This window comes from Heptranchias perlo, chromosome 36, assembly GCF_035084215.1.
Source record: "Heptranchias perlo isolate sHepPer1 chromosome 36, sHepPer1.hap1, whole genome shotgun sequence".
In the NCBI taxonomy this organism is placed as follows: domain Eukaryota; kingdom Metazoa; phylum Chordata; class Chondrichthyes; order Hexanchiformes; family Hexanchidae; genus Heptranchias; species Heptranchias perlo.
The window spans coordinates 12717407-12737334 of record NC_090360.1 but is presented as its reverse complement, the minus strand read 5'-3'; the positions used below and the strand labels follow the sequence as shown (position 1 = coordinate 12737334).

Sequence of the window (19928 nt, the reverse complement as noted above, 5' to 3'; positions counted from 1 at the left end):
TAGAGAGCGAGAAAAGGAGAGAGAGAGCGAGAAAAAGGAGAGAGAGAGCGAGAAAAGGAGAGAGAGAGCGAGAAAAGGAGAGAGAGAGCGAGAAAAGGAGGAGAGAGAGAGCAGAGAAAAGGAGAGAGAGTTGAGAGAGCGAGAAAAGGAGAGAGGAGAGAGAGCGAGAAAAGGAGAGAGAGAGAGAGCGCGAGAAAAGGAGAGAGAGAGAGAGAGAGAGGGAGAGAGCGAGAAAAGGAGAGAGAGAGGGGGAGAAAAGGAGAGAGAGAGAGAGGAGATGAAGAAGTAGAAAAAGAAGAGAGAAGGAGGGGGAGAGAGACAAAGGAAGAGGGGAGAGAGCGAGGCGCGCGAGAGGAAGAGGAGGACGAGAGGGGAGAGAGAGCGAGCGCGCGAGAGGAAGAGGGGGAGAGGAGCGAGGCGCGCGAGAGGAAGAGGGGGAGAGAGCGAGCGCGCGAGAGGAAGAGGAGGGGAGAGGAGAGAGCGAAGCGCGCGAGAGGAAGAGGGGGAGAGAGCGATGCGCGCGAGAGGAAGAGGCGGGAGAGAGCGAGCGCGCGAGAGGAAGAGGGGAGAGGGAGAGAGCGAGCGCGCGAGAGGAAGAGGGGGAGAGAGCGAGCGCGCGAGAGGAAGAGGGGGGAGGAGGAGCGAGCGAGCGAGAGGAAGAGGGGGGAGAGAGAGCGAGCGCGCGAGAGGAAGAGGGGGAGAGAGCGATAGCGCGCGAGAGGAAGAGGGGGAGAGAGCGAGCGCGCGAGAGGAAGAGGGGGAGCGAGAGCGAGCGCGCGAGAGAGGAAGAGGGGGAGAGAGCGAGCGCGCTGAGAGGAAGAGGGGGAGAGAGCGAAGAGCGCGCGAGAGGAAGAGGGGGGAGAGAGCGAGCGCGCGAGAGGAAGAGGGGGAGAGAGCGAGCGCGCGAGAGGAAGAGGGGGAGAGAGCGAGCGCGCGCGAGAGGAAGAGGGGGAGAGAGCGAGCGCAGCGAGAGGAAGAGGGGGGAGAGAGCGAGCGCGCGAGAGGAAGAGGGGGAGAGAGCGAGCGCGCGAGAGGGAAGAGGGGGGAGAGGGCGAGCGGCGCGAGAGGAAGAGGGGGAGAGGGGCGAGCGCGCGAGAGGAAGAGGGGGAGAGGGCGAAGCGCGCGCGAGAGAGAAGAGGGGGAGAGGGCGAGCGCGCGGAGAGGAAGAGGGGGGGAAGAGGGGCGAAGGCGCGCGGGAGGAAGAGGGGGAGAGGGCGAGCGCGCGGGAGGAAGAGGGGGGAGAGGGGGCGAGCGCGCGAGAGGAAGAGGGGGAGAGGGCGAGCGCGCGAGAGGAAGAGGGGGAGAGGGCGAGCGCGCGAGAGGAAGAGGGCGAGCGCGCGAGAGGAGAGGGGGAGAGGGCGAGGCGCGAGCGCGCGAGAGGAAGAGGGGGAGAGGGCGAGAGCGCGCGAGAGGAAGAGGGGGAGAGGGCGAGCGCGCGAGAGGAAGAGGGGGAGAGGGCGAGCGCGCGAGAGGAAGAGGGGGAGAGGGCGAGCGCGCGAGAGGAAGAGGGGGAGAGGGCGAAGCGCGCGAGAGGAAGAGGGGGAGAGGGCGAAGCGCGCGAGAGGAAGAGGGGGAGAGGGCGAGCGCGCGAGAGGAAGAGGGGGAGAGGGCGAGCGCGCGAGAGGAAGAGGGGGAGAGGGCGAGCGCGCGAGAGGAAGAGGGGGAGAGAGGAGCGAGCGCGCGAGAGGAAGAGGGGGAAGAGAGCGAAGCGCGCGAGAGGAAGAGGGGGAGAGAGCGAGCGCGCGAGAGGAAGAGGGGGAGGAGAGCGAAGCGCGCGAGAGGAAGAGGGGGAGGGAGAGCGAGCGCGCGAGAGGAAGAGGGGGAGAGAGCGAAGCGCGCGAGAGGAAGAGGGGGAGGAGAGAGCGAGCGCGGCGAGAGGAAGAGGGGGAAGAGAGCGAGTGCGCTGCGAGAGGAAGAGGGGGAGAGAGCGAGCGCGCGAGAGGGAAGAGAGCGAGCGCGCGAGAGGGAGAGAGCGAAGCGCGCGAGAGGGAGAGAGCGGAGCGCGCGAGAGGGAAGAGAGGCGAGCGCGCGAGAGGAAGAGAGCGAGCGCGCGAGAGGAAGAGAGCGAGGCGCGCGAGAGGAAGAGAGCGAGCGTGCGAGAGGAAGAGAGCGAGCGCTGCGAGAGGAAGAGGGGGGAGAGAGCGAGCGCGCGAGAGGGAGAGAGCGAGCGCGCGAGAGGGAGAGAGAGCGAGCGCGCGCGAGAGGGAGAGAGCGAGCGCGCGAGAGGGAGAGAGCGAGCGCGCGAGAGGGAAGAGAGCGAGCGCGCGAGAGGAAGAGAGCGAGCGCGCGAGAGGAAGAGAGCGAGCGCGCGAGAGGAAGAGAGCGAGCGTGCGAGAGGAAGAGGGGGAGAGCGAGCGCGCGAGAGGAAGAGGGGGGAGAGCGAAGCGCGCGAGAGGAAGAGGGGGAGAGCGCGAGAGGAAGAGGGGGAGAGAGAGAGCGCGAGAGGAAGAGGGGGAGAGAGAGAGCGCGAGAGGAAGAGGGGAGAGAGAGAGCGCGAGAGGAAGAGGGGGAGAGAGAGAGCGCGAGAGGAAGAGGGGAGAGAGAGAGAGCGCGAGAGGAAGAGGGGGGAGAGAGAGAGCGCGAGAGGAAGAGGGGGAGAGAGAGAGCGCGAGAGGAAGAGGGGGAGAGAGAGAGCGCGAGAGGAAGAGGGGGAGAGAGAGAGCGCGAGAGGAAGAGGGGGAGAGAGAGAGCGCGAGAGGAAGAGGGGGGAGAGAGAGAGCGCGAGAGGAAGAGGGGGAGAGAGAGAGCGCGAGAGGAAGAGGGGGAGAGAGAGAGAGCGCGAGAGGAAGAGGGGGAGAGAGAGAGCGCGAGAGGAAGAGGGGGAGAGAGAGAGCGCGAGAGGAAGAGGGGGAGAGAGAGAGCGCGAGAGGAAGAGGGGGAGAGAGAGAGCGCGAGAGGAAGAGGGGGGAGAGAGAGAGCGCGAGAGGAAGAGGGGGGAGAGAGAGAGCGCGAGAGGAAGAGGGGGAGAGAGAGAGCGCGAGAGGAAGAGGGGGAGAGAGAGAGCGCGAGAGGAAGAGGGGGAGAGAGAGAGCGCGAGAGGAAGAGGGGGGGAGAGAGAGAGCGCGAGAGGACGAGGGGGGAGAGAGAGAGCGCGAGAGGACGAGGGGGGAGAGAGAGAGCGCGAGAGGAAGAGGGGGGGAGGGAGAGAGCGCGAGAGGAAGAGGGGGAGAGAGAGAGCGCGAGAGGAAGAGGGGGAGAGAGAGAGCGCGAGAGGAAGAGGGGGGAGAGAGAGAGCGCGAGAGGAAGAGGGGGGGAGAGAGAGAGCGCGAGAGGAAGAGGGGGAGAGAGAGAGCGCGAGAGGAAGAGGGGGAGAGAGAGAGCGCGAGAGGAAGAGGGGGAGAGAGAGAGCGCGAGAGGAAGAGGGGGAGAGAGAGAGCGCGAGAGGAAGAGGGGGAGAGAGAGAGCGCGAGAGGAAGAGGGGGAGAGAGAGAGCGCGAGAGGAAGAGGGGGAGAGAGAGAGCGCGAGAGGAAGAGGGGGAGAGAGAGAGCGCGAGAGGAAGAGGGGGGAGAGAGCGCGCGAGAGGAAGAGGGGGAGAGAGAGCGCGGCGAGAGGAAGAGGGGGAGAGAGAGCGCGAGAGGAAGAGGGGGAGAGAGAGAGCGCGAGAGGAAGAGGGGGAGAGAGAGAGCGCGAGAGGAAGAGGGGGAGTGAGAGAGAGAGAGGGAGAGAGAGCGCGAGAGGAAGAGGGGGAGAGAGAGAGAGAGCGCGAGAGGAAGAGGGGGAGAGGAAGAGGGGGAGAGGAAGAGGGGGAGAGAGAGCGCGAGAGGAAGAGGGGGAGAGGAAGAGGGGGAGAGAGAGAGAGAGAGAGAGGGAGAGAGAGCGCGAGAGGAAGAGGGGGAGAGAGAGAGAGCGCGAGAGGAAGAGGGGGGAGTGAGAGAGAGAGCGCGAGAGGAAGAGGGGGAGAGAGAGAGAGAGCACGAGAGGAAGAGGGGGAGAGAGAGAGAGCGCGAGAGGAAGAGGGGAGAGAGAGAGAGAGCGCGAGAGGAAGAGGGGGAGAGAGAGAGAGAGAGAGAGAGAGAGAGCACGAGAGGAAGAGGGGGAGAGAGAGAGAGAGAGAGAGCGCAGAGAGGAAGAGGGGGAGAGAGAGAGAGAGAGAGAGAGCGCGAGAGGAAGAGGGGGAGAGAGAGAGAGAGAGAGAGAGCGCGAGAGGAAGAGGGGGAGAGAGAGAGAGAGAGAGCGCGCGAGAGGAAGAGGGGGGAGAGAGAGAGAGAGCGCGCGAGAGGAAGAGGGGGAGAGAGAGAGAGCGCGCGAGAGGAAGAGGGGGAGAGAGAGAGAGCGCGCGAGAGGAAGAGGGGGAGAGAGAGAGCGCGCGAGAGGAAGAGGGGGGAGAGAGAGAGCGCGAGAGGAAGAGGGGGGAGAGAGAGAGCGCGCGAGAGGGAAGAGGGGGAGAGAGAGAGCGCGCGAGAGGAAGAGGGGGAGAGAGAGAGCGCGCGAGAGGAAGTGGGGGAGAGAGAGCGCGCGAGAGGAAGAGGGGACGAGAGAGAGAGAGCGCGTGAGAGGAAGAGGGGGAAGAGAGAGAGAGCGCGTGAGAGGAAGAGGGGAAGAGAGAGAGAGCGCGTGAGAGGAAGAGGGGAAGAGAGAGAGCGCGCGCGAGGGGGAGAGAGAGCGCGAGAGAGAGGGGAAGAGAGAGAGAGAGAGAGAGAGAGAGAGAGAGCGCGAGGGGTAGAGAGAGAGAGCATGAGGAAGGAGGAGGAAGGAGAGAGAGAGAAAAAAAAAGTCAATGAGAAATAGAATAATGAAAGAGAGAATGAGAGGAAGTGAAAGAGAGAGGACAGAGAAAGAAAGTGAGAGGAGACAAATTGAAGGGATAAAAAGGACAGAGAGAAAGAAAGAGATCAGAGAAAAACCATAAGAGATAGGAGTAGGAGTAGGCCATTCGGCCCCTCGAGCCTGCTCCGCCATTCAATGAGATCATGGCTGATCTGATTTTTACCTCAACTCCACTTTCCCGCCCTTTCCCCATATCTTTTGACTCCCTTGCTGATCACAAATTTGTCTCACTCAGCCTTGAATGTATTCAATGACTCAGCCTCCACGGCTTTTTGGGGTAAAGAATGCCAAAGATTCACGACACTCTTGGAGAAGAAATTCCTCCTAATTTCCGTCTTAAACGGCGACCCCTTAGATTCTGAGAATAATAAAGAGAGAAGACAAAGTGAGAGAATGTAGAGAAAGAAAATGGACAAAGAAAGTCAGAAGAAAGAAAGAAAGAGACAGAGAACATGAGAAAGGCCTCCTCCCTTTCACTCTCCATAAGCTCACCCAAAACTCTGCTGGCTGTATCCTAATTCGCACCAAGCCAAGTTCACCTATCACCCTGTGCTCGCGGACCTGCATTCGTTCACCATTAGGAGCTGCATGCAAATAGCCTCAGATGGGTCAGTTGCTTCCCCGAATGTGGGGTGGTGCTTGGCACCTGTCCAATATGACAACTGAAATCAGCAGCCAACAGTGTTGGGAATTGCAAAGCAGACCAATGTCCCATCCCTCCACACTACAATGCTTTAGATCATTCCTCAGAGTAGTCCTTTTGCAAAGCACTGTTTGGGGTTTGGCATTCACAAAAAAATTACAATGAATTAGCACTACCCCAATCTTTCTCAGTAACATCTCTTGCCCCAGATGTTAACGTACCACGAGTTGTCTGTGAAACTGAATCAGAGTGGAAATGAGTGGGAACATGAAGCTGCAGCTCCCTCAACCTCCCAACACTTAAAATTGCAGCCCTACCTAGATAGCAGAAACATTGTTCCTTTTTGGCATTTTATAAAATATAAACCAACTCATTTTCTGACAATCTACTGTACACATCACTTAAAGGTATGGAGTTCTAATATCACAATTATAAATCTGACATTGTGGAATCATCATAAAACAATGCAGAGAAAAGCTTGGCTGTCATTGACGGCCAGGATACCATCCACCAAAAGGGAAGAGAGTCACTGCTTGCACCAGTTCCACAGCAAATGTTATTAAAAGAAATATGTTGACACATAGGAATAATTTAAAGACAGTAATCTAATTTCAGAGTGCATACAATTTCTGCGAACCATTCAAGCTTTGATGTTGCAGGACAAGACATCAACTGAGGGCTTTAAAAAATACATTGTCTTTAAGTCATTCCCCGATATCCATTATTTTCCATGGATTTTTATTTTAGCTGACTGGCAGTAGAATCATGATGCTATTGTTCCAATGGCAACAAACAGTGCCAACTTTACAAATAGCAATCCTTTAAATTATGCATCAAACTGCAGAATGTGAATATTTAGTTCAATGCTACGTTTAAGCACCCATTCCAATATTTTTAAAAGTGATTTATTCCACTGGAATTTCCACTGGACTTATCCCAATAAAAAATCATAAATGATACATTCTCAAGATCCACAACCTTCCAAATGTGTTATTTTTAAAAAGTACTGAAATATTCTATGTATAAGAAACTGAAGTACAATGGGTTATTGTTCAGATCGATAAAATTATACTTTTGGTTTACTGACACATAGCTTCAGGGCTTCCTTTTTAAAAAGGGATACCAGCTGCTCTAACGAATTTGAATATTTCCCCATAGTGTGGCTGGGAGCAGTTCTGGAGGAGTTGAATTAACAAAATATTGTCGAAAAGCACTGCACCACATTCTGGACACGAGATTGCCACTCAGTCTTTCCACAGGCTGATTTCCCAATTTCCGTGCCACGGTGCACGGTCCCAGTTCAGCAACCGTGTCTTTAAAGCGAAGGAGTAGGGGACAAATTATCGATAATAAGTTAACATACTGTACTAAAACCATTTCCTGTTGTGCACTTTTGGAAATTAAAACATCGTGGATACTTTAACATCGTATAATAACAACGAAACAGCTTCATTTTGGATCAACGAGTTCCGCTGCTTCAAAACGTCCAAGTTTCAGTGTGACAGTTTATCTGTCAACTCTTAAAAACCGCTCTCTGGACCCTTTTCAAACCAAAAGTGACAGCGGAAAGCGTGGATTTTTAACTCCAGTACCCCCATAATAACCTGATTAAAAGTTATGCTTTTCATGGTATAACTTCGGGGGCGGAGGGGGAAGAAAACGCGGGATAAGAAAGTAAGTAGAAGAAAAAACGCCCCCAAGATAATGAGAAACTATAACTGCTCCAGGACACGCATAACTATCGCGTGTCTAACAGAGCAATTTCTGCATTCGGATCCTGTTTTAAACAATTAAAGTTTGGGTGAGCTTAACCAAGATGTAGGGAAATTCTTTATGATTCAAAGTGCCGGTGCAGAATGCCGTCTAAGGGAGTTGCTCTAAACAACAAACACTGCAGAATAACTTGGAGATGCATCTCCACGGTACAGCGATCGCTTTGCAGTTGTTAATTTTAAGAGCGCGCAGCGAAACCCAATCCCCCTTTCCACATGGATCAGAAGGTTAGCGTCGGGTGGATGGCACATGTAAGATCTGCAATGATTTCCATCATGATCTGTTGATATCAACACGCAACGGGATCGTTCCTCTGTGCAACAGGTGCTTCAAGACATGCATCTCTAAAATGCCTGACACGAGACTGCGCATAAAATACACGGACTATGGTTGCTGCAATATCGAATCAAGTATGAAATGTCTCCCACTTGCTATCTTCTCACCCACTAACTGCATTCACAGCGACTGACAGTGGACTGCAATTAAAAACACGCAAAAAGCAAGAAGGTTAAAAAGGCCACAACACACAAAAATACTGTAAAATAAATGCAATAACAACCAAATTAGATGCACTAAGTCGATCCGCAACCAATTAACATTATTTACCTTAAGCACGTCATGGTAGATGAGGTTGCTGGAAGCGATATAAGAACAGCAGCCTGAATGAACAAATAAGACCACAGACCACACCGCCTGTCTCGGATTCACGCTCGTGTCTCACCAAACTGACATCCGTGAAATATATCAATCTAACCTGGAACCGGAAACCCCGCCCCTGCCGCTGCCCATTCATCGTCTGCCTCCATTCACAACCTCGCAGGCTCCAGAAAGTGATGTGATTGACGGGGCCCGCATCCAATCGCTCAACCCCATCAAAAAAAAATTCCAATTCAACTGTTTACGTCAGCGATTTTGCGGTGTTTGGAGTTTTTTTTAAAAAAAATCAAGCTTCTTGCAAGCATGATCGAATTGAACGTTGCTTCAGTTTCACAACGTGCTTCAATTTGGAAAACATCCAGATGGCAGAAAACGGTTCTAGCTCATTAAAATTACGTTAAATTCTCAACTTTAAGTTATCGTTGGCGGCCTCTCAAACCACTGAATGGTAATCTTTTGCAACTTTCACGCAAGAGGACGAATTTACCTATGATAATAATAATATGGAAATTACCAGGAGTTTAATCTCCGGGATTTTTTTTTTGGCGGGGTGGTCCTCTATAAGCACACACAGGAGACACGTACCAACTGGAACATGACATCAGATCTCAGAGCAAATACATGTAATAATGCAGTGGAATATATGCAAGAACCGTTTATGCCAGTGCTCATAAGATCCATCCAAATGCCTGCAGGAATGTTTAAAAGTGAGCACAAGGATGAAAACATTCCTTATAATCTCCTGTAAATATTTATGTATTGAAAAGCAAGTTAGCGGTATCCACCAAAAACATGCCAAAATCTTCTACTCTGCGCCACAAGCATTTTGCAAGGAACCTGCAGATTTTGACAGTGAAAACTAAAGATTTTACAAGGGGGCAAGTTTTGATTTTCTATCTAATGTTTTTGTTTTATAAATTTAGCTGAAGAGAAGTTATTGATGTTAGCAGAGTATAGTTCAAGACATTGAGTGCAATTGTGCTGTCACTTTTGCACTGACGCATTGGGGGGGGGTGTTTGGGTGCATATCAACACATATGTGGCAGTATAACTCAGGAAACTACTAAACCCACGAAAGCCAAGAAATGTCAGACCCTAGCCTTCTAACACTGGTTTAAGTTTGCACAAGAGTATATACCATCAATATTAGTGCTGCCTCTGAAGGCACTGCAATGTTTCATTTAGAAAGAGCACATGCACATACCTACAGTACATCAAAAGGGAACAACCTAGACTGTAAAAATACTTAATTTATACACATCACCTTTCCACTGCGTGGGTCAACATTTGTAACATGCAGTTTGTGAATTGGTGGCACTAATTTCTACTCACTTTGTAAGCAGTGTTGTAATATAAATGAGGTGATGTATAGGCCCAGAGAGATAGGGAGTACCAGATTGAAAGTAGTTTTATTGCCAAACATTTTACCGGCAACTAAGAAAGTGGAAAATGTTCAGTATGAGTTACTTGTAAAAGTCCAGTCTTTACTTACTAATTTAGCTTTAACTATTCTATATCAATATCTGCAGATACAAGGTTTGTAATGTGACATATGTGCAGCCTTAGAAAGCTATTTGGTTACCAAAGTTTTTACCCCAGCAAAGATGAACATCAGTAATATGAACGAATGGCATCAATTTCTTTCACTCAAATCTGGTTACACAATAATTCAGTGCTGACCCTGGGCTGAAAGGCCAAGACCAAGATGTTGCAAACTGCATTTTAACAGTAATAGTATGTAATTAAAAAAGCAAAACCATAACAAACTTAAAAACATTAAGTGTTTTTCATAAATAAGCTCAGTCCTAACAGCTTCAGCTCCTACTTTATTTCTGAAATATGTGTGGCATGTTTACAAAAGGGAAGTAATTTGATGGGGAAAAACATGTCCAGACCAAATAACTTTTATAATTTAAATATATATCCAGTCTCCTATAAGTACATACACAATTAAGCCACTGTTCCATGCCTCTGAGCCAATCTTCAATAATTTTAGGTGAGGCAGAGAAGCCTTCAAATAAACATTTTAATGAAGGCATTAAAAGACACAACAGACAATTCAATTGATATGTTCGATCATGGTGTTGTGCAATATCTATTTTTAAAATTTTTTTACTTTGCTTAAAACCTTATTTTAGACAGCAGAAATGTCAGTTACTGATGGGAAAAATGGTGAATGTTTTTTTTCAGAAATCGTGATTTGTGGGGAAAATATAGGTATAAACATCCTGCAGAATACTGACTGATGTGACAGGCAAGGTTTGACTTCTCAAATCAGCATTTAACGTTGAAACTCCTATCAGCACCACCTAGTGTATCACACCAAGAGTTACAGCAACATCAACATTTTAATATGGGATTTTCCATAAAAAACATTGATTTGGGACTGTTCAATTGGAACACGCGACACACATAATTTAAGGAAATATAGACATGTGCATTTATTAAAGCAGCTATGTGTTTATTTACTGTTCAAAAACAGATTCCTTCCATTCCTCTTGTAACTCTCTTCATCTTCTCTCAAGAACACAATTTGGTATGGTTTTTGCTCCATTGCTGCAGGCCCAGGTTTAGGTGCTGGGTCAGCTAGGCCCCCTGCTTTCTCTTTAAACTTGATCAGCAATTGAACACAATGCCACTTTGCCACCATCCCCTACATTACTCCAGTGATCAAAAATATGCAGTCACAGGGCCTTGAACTGAGATCAACAGATTTGTATTAGGTAAGGGTATCAAGGGATATGGAACAACAGTGGGTAAATGGAGTTAAGGTACAAATCTACTTGAATTATGGAACATCATAAGGGGTCAAGGGGCTGAATGGCCTACTGTTCCGGTGTAACAGTTATTTTCCCCTGAACTGCCCAGTTCCCCATGATACAGGCACAGATTTATTTATGATGTGATGGAAGCAAAGTGGTTTATATATGTACCCACAGTGGGAAGGAAAACCTTATTTATTTCCAGGAATCAATCAAAAAAACACTTACTCCATTGATCTGAGCACATCTCTCTCAAACTTTGTTCCAAATCCCTTCAGCTGCCATCTAAACCACTCCCGCAACTCTCCTGTAATTTGTCACCTCTGATGCACTGTGAACAGCACCATGGGAGATGTATGAGTCTACATACAAAAGTCTCACACCAAGAGTATGTCCACCACAATTCAAAGTTGTCTGAAGTTTAAAAATTAAAGTAAGTAGATCACTACCTGCTGGTTTTCCTGATCTTGCTAAATTGGCCTCTCTCGAACACAGCAGCTGCCAATTTACAGAAACATCTTTCAACAATTAGTATCCAATCGATTTCCAGATATGTCTATTGGGTATTTTCCCATAAAGTACCCGAGTATTGGCCTTAAAAGACTAAACACAGTTGGCTAAACACAATTCCACATTAGCACATAAACATTATAACTGTGATTTGGACCCACGGCTATCCATCGAACCCCAAACAAAACCACAGCAGCTCATGTGCTATTACATCAATATATTTCTCCAAGTTACAAACAGTACACAACAAAAACCATTCTTGTTCCACCCACCTAGATATCAGTTATGAGAACCCTCAACCATGATCAAATTTGCTTTTTAAGGAGAGTTTCTTTTCATTTGTTTCAACAATTAAATGTTTGTTCACCTTGCCCCAGGGATTTAAATTAACAGATATACAATCCTAAATGCACTCTAATCATTTACATTCTAAGGCCAAGCTTCTTCTCTCAATCAGTTCTGACCTGACTCAAGCTTAAACTTTTCTATACTCTTCCATAAAGCCAAAGCCTATCCTAGACTTGCATACTGTTTCCATACCAACAACAACTTGCATTTATATAGCACCTTTAATGTAGTAAAACATCCCAAGGTGCTACACAGGAGCATTATCAAACAAAATTTGACGTTGAGCCAAATAAGGAGATATTAGGGCAGGTGACCAAAAGCTTGGTTAAAGAGGTCGTAAAGGAAGAAAGAGAGAGGTAGAGTGGTTTCGGGAGGGAATTCTAGAGCTTCGGGCTTAGGCAGCCGAAGGCGCGGCCTAAATGGTGGAGCGATTAAAATCAGGGGTGCGCAAGAGGCAAGAATTGGAGGAGCACAGATATCTCGGAGGATTGTAGGACTGGAGAAGGTTACAGAGATAGGGAGGGGCAAGGCCATGGAGGGATTTGAAAACAAGGATTAGAATTTTTAAATTGAGGCATTGCCAGACCGGAAGCCAACAGAGGTCAGCGAGCACAGGGGTGATTGGTGAATGGGACTTGGTGTGAGTTAAGATACAGGCAGCAGATTTTGTATGAGCTCAAGTTTATGGAGGGTGGAGGATGGAAGGCCGGCCAGGATAGCATAAATGGAATAGTCAAGTCCTGAGATAACATAGACATGGATGATGGTTTCAGCAGTAGATAAGCTGAGGCAGGGGCGGAGACAGGAGACGTTATGGAGGTGGAAGTAGGCAGACTTGGTGATGAAGCGGATATGCGGTCGGAAGGTCATCTCAGGGTCAAATAGAATGCCACGGTTGTGAACGGTCTGGTTCAGCCTCAGACAGTGGCCAGGAAGAGGGATGGAATTGGTGGCGAAGGAACGGAGTTTGTGGCAGGGACCGAAGACAATGGCTTCACTCTTCCCAATTTTTAGTTGGAGGAAATTTCTGCTCATCTAGTACTGGATGCCAGACAAGCAGCGTGACAAATCAGGGGTATTGGAGGGGTCGAGAGAGGTAGTGGCAAGGTAGTCGTCAGCATACATGTAGAACTTGACGTTATATTTTGGACAGTATCGCCAAGGGACAGCATGTAGGTGAGAAATAGGAGGGGGCCAAAGATATATCCTGGGGTTCTGGGGGGACTCCAGAGGTAACAGTGTGGGAGTGGGAAGAGAAGCCATTGCAGGAGATTCTCTGGCTGCGACTGGATAGGTAAGAATGGAACCAAGAGAGGGCAGTCCCACGCAGCAGGACAATGGAGGAAAGGCGTTAAAGGAGGGTGATGTGGTCAACCATGTCAAAGACTGCAGACAGGTCGAGAAAAATGAGGAGGGATAGTTTACCACAGTCAGTCACATAGGATGTCATTTCTGACTTTGATAAGGGCAGTGACAGTACTGTGGCAGGAGAGGAAACCTGATTGGAGGGATTCAAACATGGAGTTGTGGGAAAGATTGGCACGGTTTTGGAAGGCAATAACACGTTCAAGAACTTTGGAGAGAAAAGGGAGGGTAGAGATGGGGCAGTAGTTTGCAAGGACAGAGGGGTCAAAGGTGGGATTTTTGAGGAAGGGGGTGATGATGGAAGATTTTGAAGGGGAGGGGAACAGTACCCGAGGAGAAGGAACAGTGAACAATATCAGCTAATATGGTGGCCAGCAAGGGAACTTGGGTGGTCAGCAGTTTGGTAGGAATAGAGTCGAGGGTCCAGGATGTGGGTCTCATGGACAAGATGAGCTCAGAGAGGGCAAGAGGGGAGATAGGAGAGAATCTAGAGGAAGATGCGAGTTCGGAGTTAGGGTAGGGGAGACCGTTGGGGGAAGTTTAGCTTGGTGGGCTAGGGGAATGGAGGGAAGCGACAGAGTCTCAGTGACAAAGAAGTCCATGAGCTCCTCGCACTTGTTGTTGGAGGTGAGGATTGAGGGGGCTGGGGAGAGGGGTTGAAGAAGGTTTGTAGTGAAGAGAAGCTGATGGTTATCTTTGCATTCGAGGATGATCCTGGAATAGTGAGCAGTTTTGACCCGCTATATAGGGGTACGGTAGCATAGTGGTTATGTTACTGGTTTAGTAATCCATTAGGCCTGGACTAATAATCCAAGAGACATGAGTTCCAATCCCACCACGGCAGCTGGGGATCGTCATAAAAACCCAACTGGTTCACTGATGTCCTGTTGTCCTTACCTGGTTTGGCCTATATTTGACTCCAGACCCACAGCAATGTGGTTAATTCTTAACTGCCCTCTGAAATGGTCGAGCAAGCCACTCAGTTGTCAAGAAGGCTCACCACCACCTTTTCAAGGGCAATTAGGGATGAGCAATAAATGCTGGCCTTACCAGCAACGCCCACATCCCATGAATGAATAAAAAAAGTGCTTTATGTGGTCCAGCCAGATCTGGCGATGAATGGCTAAACCAGCTGTCCACCATAAACATCAAGGTCTGCATCCCTTGGACTTAAGGGAGCGGAGATGATGGCCATACGAGGGGGAACAACCAGGGAGAGAGAGAGTCATGGTTTTAATGGGGACAAGGGCATCAAAGATGGAGGTGAGGGTGTGTTTGAGCAGATCGGTAGCTGCAGAAATATCATGGTGAATGGAGGGTCAAAGACGAGACAGTTAGGAATTTGAAAGTGACTTGGGGGAAGAGTTTTTCCATGGATGGACACAGGATTGTGGGGGGGGGGGGAGGGGGATGTGAGTGGAGAGGGATACGAGGAAGTGATCAGAGATGAGCTGCCAAACACATGTCCATTCCATCACCAAGACCACCTACTTCCACCTCTGTAACGTCGTCCGTCTCCGCCCTTGCCTCAGCTCACCTGCTGCTGAAGCCCTCATCCATGCCTTTGCTACCTCTAGACTTGATTATTGCAATGCTCTTCTGGTTGGCCTCCCATCTTCCACCATCCAAAACTCTGCTGCCCATATCCTAACTCGCACCAAGTCCCGTTCACCCATCACCCCTGTGCTCGCTGACCTACATTGGCTCCCAGTCCGGGAACATCTCGATTTTAAAATTTTCATCCTTGTTTTCAAATCCCTCCATTGTCTCGCCCCTCCCTATCTCTGTAACCTCCTCCAGCCCGACAACCCTCCACGATCTCTGCACTCCTCCAATTCTTGCCTCTTGCATCCCCGATTTTAATTGCTCCACCATTGGCGGCCATGCCTTCAACTGCCTAGGCCCTAAGCTCTGGAATTCCCTCCCTAAACCTCACTGCCTCTCTCTCCTCCTTTAAGACGCTCCTTAAAACCTCTCTCTTTGACCAAGCTTTCAGACACCTGTCCTAATATCTCCTCATGTGGCTCGGTGTCAAATTTTGCATGATAATCGTTCCTATGAAATGCCTTGGGATGTTTTACTATGTTAAAGGTGCTATATAAATGCAAGTAGTTGTTGTTGAGATGGCCGTATCTGTGATTGACAGGATGGGAGTAGAGAGGCCACATGAGATGGCAAGGTCAAGTGGGTGGCCATGAATATGGGTAGGGGACTTTATGTGGAGGGAGAGATGAAGGGAGGATAGGAGGGCAGTAAACTCAGAGGAGAGAGAGCGCATGAGAAGTTGAGATGGAGTTTACAGTAAGTTTCTTTGTCTGAGAAGCAAATAATGTCAGGCACTGGTATCGTCCCATATCTTAAAGTAATTTGCTTATTGTATGAACTACTTACTGTGCATGGATTTTTTATTCCAGTTTGGTCATTTTTAATTTAACAGAGGTATATAGAATTAGTACAGTGCAAATAGATGAACACAGAGGATATTTAGTATACTATAGCAGATTGCCTTTCATTGATCCCTCCATCATTTGACATAATTCTGAAATTTGTGTACTTCAATAAAAATTTCCCAATAAAAATGTATCATGCTGTGCACCCTTAACACAGAGGCACAGTTAGATTATTAAATACAAACAAGATTTCCACATAAGCCAAGAGGTTATTAGGTTCGCAGCTGAAATATCCACGTGTGAATTTTTGGGCGAGGAATAAACCATGGACATTTGGTTTTGTTGTAACTTCTGTTCCCGTACTTTGATTGAGCCATGAATGAGTAGCAACAGAGGTGGCAAAATTGCAGGCAAGTATCTTCTCGAAAATGGGGAATAAAGAACTTATTGTAGAATACTTTTTAAATCAACTAAGGGTCCCTAACCTAGAACAGAATCTGCTCCATACCGTACCATAAATGTTTTTGGTTGTACACTATTGCTTTTATTTCCACCATTCTTAGAATGCACTTATCTACCTGTCCAGCATATATAAATGCCAATCAGAATACACAAAAGACGCAATCTACCATCAACTCATAAAACACTATGTAAAGTATATTAAAAATTATTCCACAAAACTGATAACTGGATAAATTAGAGCTTCTGTTTGCACTGCATGTGTATATCTGCATTCTCTCAAAAAAATAAACTTTATGTAATTAGGAGTGCTTTTAAAATGGTTTGTGATATCAGAAAACTAAGTAGTAATTACTGAACTGTAAATATTTTGCAGAAAATGGTGGAAATACATAGGAGGTACGTTGGTTAACTTTTCAGGTGTAGCCCCTTCTGACAGAAAGTCAACTTCAAAATGTTACCTGTCTTTTCTCATTTGAGATGCTGACAGACCTGCTGTGTGCTGCCAGAATGTTCTATTTCTATTGTGGATTTTTAACAGGTTTTTTTTCTTGTTATATTTAATACAGACTTCTTTCAGATTACAGTCTTATATAAAAACTGGGCAGAGATCCTCTGCAATGTTCTAAACGGATTCAGCTCTCACATTCAAAGCACCACCACAGGTCAATCACACCAGAGCATTTGCCAAATTACAACTTAGCCTGGTTTCTCTCATGAAGTATTAGGTTTGCTTTTTTACCGGACAAACTGAATGAATTTCAGCACAAACACACTAATGGAACATCTCTTTTAAAGGACACTTTTATATTGACAGAATGATGTTGAAAGCATATGCACTGTACTCCCACTGAAGCCAGCTCATTATAATACAACAGGGTACGGTATTACAGTGCATGTGTTACTGGAGTAGTAATCCAGAGAACGCAAGGTTAAATCCCACCATGGCAGTTTGAGAATTTGAAATCTGGAAGTAAAAAGCTGGTATTAGTAAAAGTGATCATAAAATTATTGAGGTGCCATAAAAACCCAACTGGCTCACTAATGTCCTTTAAGGAAGGAAACCTTCCGTCCTTACCCTTTCTGGCCTATATGTGACTCCAGGCCAACTATCACCACCTTCTCAGGGCAACTTGGTATAGGCAATAAATGCTGGTCTTTATTTTCTTTACAACAAGAGTGTGCTTGGATCCAAAATTTAGTACCCCTTTTAGTTTATCCTTTCACTCGATCTCTTTCTTCCTGGGCTGCTCTTACTCCCAACTGTCTTTCATTCCAATTTTATTTTGTACAGCTGCCAGAAATAACAGTTGAGTAGAGAAAAAGGCAACATGAGCATAAACTGAGCGCTCAACACACTAATCTCTAACAAACATCAACAACAGTCTATTTCCAAGCTCCTCCTCCCTCTGAATATCATTAAAAATTTCCAAATGGCTCTGTTGGCAAAGGAAACATATAGCCGAACCAAATTAATCAGAAAGTCTGAAGTTCAATTCTTCATCAGTGCTCATTATTAAATCTCAGCTTGGGTAGCAGTAGAGAAACTACAATTGTCTGCCATGTCCCTGGGCTGGGGATTCAAAAATATGCCAGTCATCCTGCTTCTGAGCATCATCCAATGACCCCTACGAGAAGTGCATGGATTTAGTCTCAGCTGTGAAACTTGCCTGCAGTCGAAAAGTCTGCCAATGCCCACTGTCCAAGTTCACACACGAGGAATGGCCATTTGACTTAAGCATAGAAGGACCTCAAGTGATCATGGAACCATACCCCAGCAGGAATCACAGCATAAGTACAAATGAGGACGGTCATTTGGCCCACTTTAGCTCATCCATCTAGGAAAACCTAGTTACTGTATCCAAATGGGTCTTAAATCTTGCAATGTTGCCGACGCAACCCTACCTAGAAGTTCATTCAAAGTGCAAATCACTCTTTACATGAAAAATTTACTGATGCCTGTCTTCAATCATTAAATACAAATGAGAAAATACACAGATACAGCAAAACAAAATGTGCAAAGAGAAACCTGGATGTGGTCAAAGTAATGTTTCTAATTTTCAGATTTAACAGACAATTTTAGAGTTTATTTCAGTAACATTGATAAAACCACACAGAAACAAAACCAAAAACTGTAAGCAGCGGTGTCACAGGTAAGATTATTTCAATTTCTTACAGGATTATAAATTGTTCCATTGTTGCAAATTATTACTTCAATTCATGATTACACTTTGTTCAAGTTAGTAAGTCAACTAATTCCCTAGACCCACTCCATCCATGCAGTACTGCAACTATAGAGAATAATTCCCTTCATTATAAAATATCTAATTTTACTCCTATTTTTTTTAAAGCTAAAGATAGCTGGAGTTCCAAAAAAACACCAGTTTATTGAAAACTTAAAATGGTGAAAAACAAGTACTGGAAATCAAAAACAACTTGCATTTATATAGCGCCTTTAACATAGTAAAACATCCCAAGGTGCTTCAAAGGAGCTTTATCAAACAAAATTTGACACCGAGCCACATAAGGAGGTATTAGGACAGGTGACAAAAAGCTTGATCACAGAGGTGGGTTTTTAGGAGCGACTTAAAGGAAAAGTAGAGGTGGAGAGATTTAGGGAGGAAATTCCAGAGCTTAGGGCTTAGGCACCTGAAGGCACGGCCACCAATGGTGTAGCAATTAAAATCGGGGATGCACAAGAGACAAGAATTGGAGGAGTGCAGACATCTCAAAGGATTGTAGGGCTGGAGGAGGTTACAGAGATAGGGAGGAGCAAGGCCATGAAGGGATTTGAAAACAAGGATGAGAATTTTAAAATCGAGGCATTCCCGTACCGGGAGCCAACATAAGTCAGCGAGCACAGGGGTGATGGGTGAAGAGACTTGGTACAAGTTAGGATACAGGCGGCAGAGTTTTGGATGAGCTCACGTTTATGGAGGGTGGAAAATGGGAGGCCAGCCAGGAGAGCATTGGAACAGTCCAGTCTGGAGGTAACAAAGGCATGGATGAGGGTTTAAGCAGCAGATGAACTGAGGCAGGGGTAGAGACAGGTGATGTTACAGAGGTGGAAGTAGGCGGTCTTGGTGCTGGAGTGGATATGCGGTCAGAAGCTTATCTTAGGGTCAAATAGGATTCCAAGGTTGCGAACGGTCTGGTTCAGCCTCAGACAATGTCCAGGGAGAGGGACGGAGTCGGTGACTAGGGAACGGAGTTTGCGGTGGAGACCAAAGACAATGGCTTCAGTCGTTCCAATAGTTGGAGGAAATTTTTGCTCATCCAGTGCTAGACAATAAAAGAGACACATCAGGATAGTAGTGGATCACAAGTAAGCAACTTGTGCAGGCTCAATAATTTTGTAAAATCCACCACCACATTCAATGTGTATCCTCTATGGTAAGTGGTGAATCTGAATAAAAATGATCTTTGTGACCTGTGCACTCACTTATTTCAAGTGATAATCGTTATTGTGGAAAAGGTGTAATTTTTTAGGGGAGGCATTTGATTTCAATTCGCTTGCAACGTTAGTCACTATTTCTCTCGAAAGTGTCTCATTTTTCAATAGCAATACTGGCAATATGCAATTACTTTTTGGTCTGGGCAGCTTTCAGTTACTATTGATCTCCTAATCAAGTTTCATGAAATACATATTCGACAAACGTGAAATGTGTTTAAACCGCCACGCTTTGAATTTCCTGCAACTGGCTTTTCAAATTGCTGGTACGTTGGCGTTAATTTATGCTTTGGAACTTCAAAGCGGTCTATCTGGATTTTGTTCCGCGACCTTTAATGTAGCGATGGAGACTAGAAAAGAGACGGATCGAAGTCGAACAGAAGTCTAGCCAACGTGGTCGGATTTTCAATTAACCTGGTGCAGTCAACACCAGGTTAATTGAAAAAAATCACAAACTCTCGGCGACGATTGAAATAATCGTAAAGCAAATCGTGTTTCTTTGGACATTACAAATACCCAAAGGAAACCGATTCGCCTTTTCAATAGGAAGGCGTTACTGAAAAAATAAAAATGAATTTTAAAAGTGAAGGAAGAGCTGCTGTGACTCTATAATCAATGCCGAAACACTGTGTGGTGCAGACTTATTTCAAACATTACTTTCATTATTCCAAACGTTTCGCCGATTTTCGCCCACAGCTTCTTACAATAAATGAATAGAACCTTTAAAAATACGTTTCCGGAAGGGGAGAAATTAAACAAATACCTGTGATCGTTTAAATTCAGCAACAATTATCACCCAAAA

At 47.2% G+C, this 19928-nt stretch overlaps 1 protein-coding gene across 3 annotated transcripts in view; it reads right to left on the bottom strand.

The window, feature by feature from the left end:
- Positions 1-19928, bottom strand: part of LOC137304093 (adenosine kinase-like) — a 215844-nt gene that overhangs the window by 195755 nt on the left and 161 nt on the right. Inside the window, exon 1 of one of the 3 annotated variants that reach the window (XM_067972567.1) lies at positions 7791-7914. The exons of the other annotated variants lie outside the window; for them this stretch is intronic. Within the exon in view, the coding sequence (XP_067828668.1) occupies positions 7791-7804 (14 nt within the window). The 5' untranslated portion in view covers positions 7805-7914. Of the gene's footprint in view, positions 1-7790; positions 7915-19928 lie in introns of those variants that run through there. 3 annotated transcript variants of the gene reach the window in all.